Source organism: Clinocottus analis, unplaced genomic scaffold (assembly GCF_023055335.1).
Source record: "Clinocottus analis isolate CAN_PGR_092001 unplaced genomic scaffold, fCliAna1.0.p SCAF_7, whole genome shotgun sequence".
NCBI classification, from domain to species: domain Eukaryota; kingdom Metazoa; phylum Chordata; class Actinopteri; order Perciformes; family Cottidae; genus Clinocottus; species Clinocottus analis.
In genome coordinates, this window is record NW_027176229.1 from 12,889,546 (window position 1) to 12,897,790 (window position 8,245).

General features: G+C 40.3%; 1 protein-coding gene across 1 annotated transcript; it reads left to right on the plus strand.

The window, feature by feature from the left end:
- The first annotated feature begins 317 nt into the window (after positions 1 to 317).
- Positions 318 to 2,864, plus strand: ido1 (indoleamine 2,3-dioxygenase 1). The gene is made up of 10 exons (XM_068566665.1): positions 318 to 410; positions 883 to 978; positions 1,057 to 1,176; positions 1,299 to 1,417; positions 1,523 to 1,537; positions 1,630 to 1,729; positions 1,883 to 2,000; positions 2,085 to 2,136; positions 2,233 to 2,381; positions 2,476 to 2,864. Exons 1-10 carry the CDS (start codon positions 318 to 320, stop codon positions 2,862 to 2,864), a joined length of 1,251 nt encoding a protein of 416 aa, XP_068422766.1.
- The last annotated feature ends 5,381 nt before the right edge of the window (positions 2,865 to 8,245 follow it).

The following is an 8,245-nucleotide window of genomic DNA, read 5'->3' on the forward strand; positions in this document are numbered from 1 at the left end:
AACATTGGCTTATATGGAGTTAATGTAATATAATGTTCAGCAAACCTAGGGTTTTATTATAATTATAAGTAGAGGTAAAGAAATGATAACAGTGAACACCTTTTACATAAACTTGAGATTTATAGTTAAGCATGGATACGGATTTGCCAGACTTAACCTTTTTTGTGCAATACCAGAAGCGAGCGATCAATGTGTAACTGCTATTGACAGCAGCTGTAAAGTGAACTCTGTGCCGGAGTCCAGACAGATTGGAGTCTCTTGAACTATTCTGGTAGTCGCACGACCGAACCTTTCAGTGGGTTTCCGTTTCTTTCTCTATGGCTTCTGCAGAATCGGACTCCACACCTTTCTTCTCTCTGGAGTCCTACCATGTCTCTGAAGAGCTGGGCTTCATCCTCCCGGATCCTCTGGTAGGTGGATGGATTAGTTTCCTTCTCTATCTTTTAACACTTTTTTCCATTTTACCTTACACACAAGCAATCATAATACAATAACTGATTGTCAGGAAATCTACGATTGTCATTTAATTGAACTTAAATGTTGTTCACATTGGTGAAAACGGTGCTCAGAAATCTAGAAGTTATATAACCTCAAACTCGTGACTGGTGGTATTGATTAAGACCAACGGACTGAGGGACGTCTGCTTTGTGTACTGAACTTTATACAGCAACACATGCTTACACAATTACAGTTCATTCACAGTATCGCAACATAAAACAATGAAATGCAAATTTAGGGAGGAATTTTAAAATTCTAAAATGAAAATGTCTTAGAGAGCTTCATCATTTGCACACTTCACATTTGTGCACTGCTCTATTTAATTTCTATTTGTCATGGTGATCATCACATTTTCTTTTTCGACGATCCAACTGGATTTAAAAGGAAGAGCTTCCGCCTTACTACCAGCCCTGGATGGATATTGCCTTACGAGTCCCAGAGCTTGTGCACTCTCATGAGTTGCGCTTCCATATCAACAAGGTAAGTGGGGACGACTGAAAAGGACAATCTAATATATTTATGGAGCCATGGTTACCTGTTAATACTCCGCCTGTCCAGATGCCACAGCTGAGCTGCCAGTTTCTCCAGAAACACCGGGAGTTACGCTTGGCCCACCTGGCCCTGAGTGTGATGACCATGGGCTACAACTGGCAGGAGGGAGAGAACAACACAGTGGAGGTTTCTCTGTGCCAGTCTTCCTTATTGTCATTCTAACGTGTTCATTCCCTGACTGGTATTAGTTGCACTTCAATCTACAATTAATATTAATGATTTTCCATCTTCAATCATTTTCCTCTAAGATGCTACCGCATAACCTGGCTGTCCCATACTGGGAGGTGTCACAGCGTTTAGGACTTCCCCCAATCCTCACCCATGCAGATGCAGTTCTGGCTAACTGGAGGAAGAAGGATCCAGAGGGGTAGGACCAGTTTTTTTTTCATTTCTTTTGGTTGCCTTCTGAAATGTCTGGTATAAAATCTGTTCTCTCTCTTTTTCATGACCATCTTTATGTCTCCTGTGCCAGTCCTTTTGACATGGAGTAAGTATATACTTCTCTTCAATTCTGGTAATCTACACATAACATAAAATGTCGCTGAATGCAAACGATATTGTTGTACATGTGTCACGAAGGAACCTGGAACTGTTGTGCAGCCTCCCAGGTGGAGACAGCACCCAAGGTTTCTTTTTGGTGACTCTGCTTGTGGAGATGGCAGCAGTCCCTGCATTGAGGGTGAATACATATCCCAGTTCATCCACTATACGTATACCTATGAATGAACAGAGATTTATTATGTTTATGTTGTTGTTTGAAAACGATACAGTCAAACGAGAATTAAATTGATGAAATTTCAGACAAAGCCACTTAATTACCTGTGTGTTGCAGAACATTCCCACTGTGATCAATGGTGTCAGGTGTGGAGACACTGAGACGGTGGCCAGAGCCCTGGAGGACATCAGCCAGTCTATACAGGACATGACAGACACACTCAAACTGATGCAAGGTAACTTAAATGCATTATAAATATTTCCCATTGAATATATTATACAAACACACAAGTATTTTGATTAATGTGATTTTTCTTAAGTTTATGTGGAGCCTTCGGTATTCTATGGCATTATGAGGATCTTCTTGTCTGGGTATTTTGTTTTCATTTGACTGATTAGTCCGCCATTTTTAAAGTGAAACATTTTTTTGAAATGTGTATGTGTGTGTGTCCATGAACACATACATAGGTGGAAAGACAACCCCTGTATGCCAAAAGGGCTGGTTTATGAAGGGGTCCAGGCAGAGCCTATGGAGTACTCAGGTGGGAGTGCTGCACAGAGTAGCTTGCTGCACTGCTTTGATGAACTTCTGGGAGTCCAGCATGAAGCAAAAAGTGGTATGATGGCTGTTTTTCCTTTGATTGATTACAACAGTGGCAGAGAGGACTCATTACTCATTACATATCACTGTTATGACACAACTGTATTTAGGTGCCTTTCTAAACCGCATGAGGAACTACATGCCACCTGCCCACAAGCTGCTGATCCGGGACATCTCGTTGCAACCCTCCCTGAAGAGTTTTGTTCAGCAGCAGGCCAGCGAGAGGCTAAACCAGGCCTTTCAGTACTGTGTCACAAAACTATTGACTTTTCGCAGCTACCACATCAATGTTGTCAGCCGCTTCATCACTGTACCTGCTGCCCGCGCCCGACAACTGAGACAACTGAGAAACCAGAGCCAGGAGTCAGAGTGGGAGATGATCAGCAGTGCACCCACAGCGTTAGAGGAGAGGGGCACCGGGGGCTCTGGCATCATGACCTTCCTTAAGACTGTGAGAGACCAAACAAAAGACACTTTGCTGCCTGAGACAAGCAAATAAATGAAGAACCACGGTGGATGTAAGCTGTCATCACTGAGGGTACACGGTAGAGTGTCAACTGTGTCACATAAAACAGGGTTGTGGCAGAATGAGAGTGTGAGGCCTCTAGCGCTCCTCTTACATGTAACTTTGTTCTACGTGTAACCTCAGACGGGAATAGATAGAAGAGATAACCATCATTTAGTCCAAACCATAATTCAAACCATTGCTGTTACTTTCCATTAAATTCAACCACTAAATCCTCCTTTAATCTGAACTGGAATGCCAAAGAATGCATCAGACATCTGTATCTAGAGGACATTTGGACATTCGACAGCGATAGTCATTGTTAAACCCCTTTGTTTCATAGGAAAGTGATTTTGAAATTCAGGTCAAATGCTTTATGAAATAAGATGTGTCTTCTGTTGCTTGAAAATTTAGCAGCATTTAGCTTTTCTGTTTAATGACCTCTCTCAGGTTTGCTGGTACTGGTTTAAAAGTTAGAATGGTAATTAGGAGAAGCTTTAAAAAAAAGATTTTGTGGAGAAATTAATACTGAAATATCATTTAAAACATTGGCAGGGCACTAAAGTTCAGCACTGTAATTCCACAAAAGAATATTTCACATGTTTTTCCTTTACCTCAACGCACCAATGGCCTGCAGGTCACTGATTTAGCCTTTTCATGAACAAAATGGAGTTGATTGAATAATATAGTATTCTAAGAAAACACAGTGATAGTATTCATCATTAATAATAGTAATTTGAAGAGGTTGCCTGAAGCCTGAAACACTAAAGTAGCGACAGGCTGGAACCTGAACTTTCCCCCTCAGAAAATAATCCCTCTTTGTTGCAGCTTTACTCGACAGCGTGTCCTCACAATGGGGTTGCCATGTCAAAGTACAATGCACAATGCAGTGCAGAGATACATCTCTTATCTGAGTGGTTACCTCAGCACTCCTGCCGCTCTCCTCCAGCCCACATCCAGCCCTCACATGCCCCTCTATACTTCCTGGGCGGAGAGTGTGGAAAATCCAGAGCAATGAAGGGATGGATTGTATCATGAATGGCTAACGCTGTGTAATCTTCACCTTTCCTGGCTCGTCTCCACTGGTGTTTCATTTCAATAACAGCCTTGCAAGATCAGATAAAGCAGACGATGCGGCAATTAGACAAGACAATTCCCTTCAACCTAAGCGATCTACTTTATCTTGCCCTCTTTCTTTTCCCATGCTGGGTACCAGGGAAGACAACAGAAGAGCAAATGAGAGAAAACAATTACACATGATTTTAGTAAGAGGGACATTTATTAAAAGATTTGTGTCGCGTGTATGAAGATTGATGTTTTAAGCTATTTTTGATTGACAGCAATTACGTTTAGTCATTGGGTTGGTTCATGCTTAAATTTGCCGCAAACCCTTCACACAAACAGGTTTCAGGAACCTGAGATGCTTCTTATAGGGAGACCCAAGGTAAGGAGGTGAAAAGGTAAATAGAAACTATGCAGGGATGTTGCCAGCGGGTGGTGAGGAGGACAAATGTCATAGTGATCCGATTAAAACCTCCTCCACAGCCAGAGCAAATAATAATCCCCTTCCTTATTGCCTGAGTGTGGAAGACTCCCTGACAACCCGGCAGTAAACACTGGCCATCTCTAAGGATGTCTTCATTGTGTAGTCGGGGCTGGGCCTTCACAGCCACTGAAGTTTCATGTTGCATCACAGTGGCTGGCTTCAGTGTATTACATGACACACATATTCATGTACAAACTTGCTTGTTTTATACTTACAGTGGTGCGAAGTGTATTACAAAATAAAAGCATGTTGTTATTTTATATATATATATATATATATATATATATATATATATATATATATATATATATATATATATATATATATATATATACATACATATATATGTAGATATATGTATGTGTGTAGATATATACATATATATATATATATATATATACATATATAACGTGTATATATAACGTTTGTATATATATATATGTATATATATATATATATATATATATATATATATATATATTTATATATATATATATATATATATATGTATATATATATATATATATATATATATATATATATATACATATATAATATTTTGACTCTGTATATTTAAATACAAACCTGCCAAGCAAATGCAAAAAAATCCAAAAAAAAAGATTTTCCCCACGGCAAAGGGCATCTGGAGTCACTCTTGTTTTCATGCAATCGCCTCAAACATCCATATCCCATCTATCAGAGTCAACAGGATCAGATGCTTGGGTCCTCGTTTTGGTTAGACAATTGGATATCTGCACCTTGGTCGTTAACCAGGATATCCTGGATTCTATTATTTCAAAATTATGCTGCTGCTAACCTCAAGCAAAGCCAAAACCTTTTTCTCGCTCTGGGCGCGAGCAGCTACGATGGCAGCAGCAATTGATTGCCTTTGGCCTGCATAAGATGGGTGTAGCTGGGAATTGTGGGCTGTGTGTGCAGTACAGGTGACTCTGGGCATTTTACCACTTCTTCTCATGTGGGCATTACTATCTTTGTCAAAGATCTATGCTACACACCCACACGGGTCAGACACGTCTTTATAATTTACTTACTGTTTGGACAAACCCTAAGTTTGAGTTCTGTTTATGTGTATGTCTGTCATGTCCAGTCTTCCACAAACAATGTTCACAATCAGAGGACACTAAGATCTATACATGTAACTCTGGCGTAAATGGCATGTATACGTAAGACCAGATACTCCAGAGAATATTATCCAGAGAAATATATATCCAGAGAAATATTTTTCAATGTGATTTTTTTTTACCCCCAGCCACAGGGTAGACATTTAGTAGTCGAAAAGAATTCAAAGACACATGTGACAGTTCACCCCGTGGGCAGAGGTTAGTGTTCCTAACAACTTTCCTAACACCTTGATCGCCTCCAGAGTGGTGAATTATCTTTCCTATACCTCCATTTGGACGGTTTCCAAAGAAGCCTTTCTAAACAAAAGCAAGCGTATAGTCGTCGTTCACAGTGTTGTGGGTTTTCGGACTTCACTTTTCTGCATACTTGTCGTCGCCATTAAACAAGACATCAAGCTTATCTTTCACCTGCTATCTTTCAAATCCTTTTTTTCTTTCTACCTCAACTCCTCTTTGTTCATCACTTGTGCGGTCTGTTAGGGCAGGTTAAAAGCTTTTGATGTAGTCAACTTTTATCACGTCCTCCTCACTGACTCCACTGAAACGACATGTCCATATGAAATAAAGAAAAAAAGAAGCTGTCATGTTCACAGTCAGCTTGAAAGGCTTCTTTTTCAAGTGTAGAATTACTTCAGTCATGATGATCCAGCCCAGGTGATGTCACTGACTTGACAGGAAAGCACACGTCAGATTGCAGCCTTTATTTTTCCAGGGTAAAACGTATAACATCTTGGAGCCTATGATCAAGATACTGTATTATCCTGGTTTGTACAGCATTGATATCCGATCCTTGTTGAGCTGGAGGGATCGTCTATGAGTGTTCAAATGACTGTTGTAGCAGTTTTGTTGAATCACCTGTGATGCTTTCTGAGCCGAGAGTCACTAGAGTGACTCTTGAGGCACTGTGATACTTTGAGATAAATGTTAACAACAGCATGTTAGCATGCTCACAATGACCATGCTAACATCCTGATGTTTATCGTGTTCACCATCTTACTGTGGTATGTTAGTATTTGCTCATTTGCACAAAGTACTACTGAGGCTGATGTGAATGTTGTTCATTGTGCAGTCATGTGGTCAAAACATTGTGTCCAAATTAATCATTTAATTCATTGATGACCATGAAATTCTGTAGAAAATTGCCTCGTAATGTATGCAATAGTTTTTTTTAAACTACTTTAGTTTGGACCAAAGTGAACCAACAAATTGCTAGAGCCATATTGGCTGTAAAATTTTAAATTCCTTGATTAAATAAAAATGTTCTTCCTTCCAAGAATGTCACTCTTGTGTTTGTTTTTTGAGTGTCTCCCTTTCTTGAACAAGTTGGCCAGCGGGACTCTTTTTCAGGGTTGAGATATTGTCCTGCAGAACCCTCGCTCTGTAGTGACCTCCAGCACAGCCAGCTTATTGTCCGGTCCTCATTCCACTCGTGCTTGAGCAAAAGATTTGTTCTCTTTCAGAGAAATGCTCTTATGCCATTTTAAAAGCTTGTTTTTCTCTTTCATATATACTGTGAAATTTTCTCAGACAAGGTTAATTAAAAACATAATATGGCCACGACAAACTGTAACCCAAGTGATCTGCTTCATGCTTTCATTGTCTTCTTGCTTTGAAGTGGCTGCTGGCCAGACAGTGAATTCAAGGACAATATATATATATTTAAAATATGTACTGAACTACAGATTTGCCAGCCTTATTTTACTTAAACTCTACACTTGTGGAAAGTATTGATGTTAAAAAGAAGTTAGAAATACACATGACTTTCACAATTAATTAATTTCTACAAGTTTGTTTTTTTTTAAACCATAAGCCCTTTAACACACACACACACACACACACACACACACACACACACACACACACACACACACACAAACACACCAGTCAACTTAAATTACTAAAAAACAAAAAACAGCAGATGATTTTAGAAGTACAAGCTTCCACTAAATGATTTCCGGTGGGCTGTGGGTCCCTTTAATTGAACTTTAGTCTACATGTTGTTAGAGCAGGCACACTCACAAGAATCAAAATGCCCGAACAATTTCATTTCTTTCTGAATGGTTTCCCCAGAAACCACAAGCACACATTTTAAATCAGATTTGATGGCAGCTATTAGAATACAGACATTACGATGGCTTTCCTCACAGGATTAGCAGAAGCCCACACACGTCACAGCCGTTTGTCTTAAAGGTTAAGACAACTTCATGCTGTGTGACAGGGAATACAGCTCAACCTCTCATCACAGCTGACTCACCACTGGCCCGGCCAGGTGCGAAACAGACAACTGTGCGATTCCACACACATTCTCCCACGCATGCACACGCATATGCAAATAGACTTAAATACGCAGACACACGCCATGGCCAAATAAGCACAGACGCATGCACGTGTAGATGCGGCTCATTGCCTCTGACCTGCAGGCAGAGATACCTCATGTGTGTGTTTACTCCCACGTTCCCCACTTGGCTTTCCTCTCATGCCACACAGCTATTGTTCTCCTCCCTCTCGCTCGGCTGATTGACTTCCTCTTCCTCTGAGTTGTCGCTAATGTCACCTTCCCCGCTGGCGCCCACACGTTCATGTTATCAACAGCTTCTCATCCGGGTTTAAAAAATACAGGAAGTTTTTCAGGGCTCTCCTGCGTGGAACATGTATTGACGTAGAAAAGAAATGTCCATCTCTCCCTG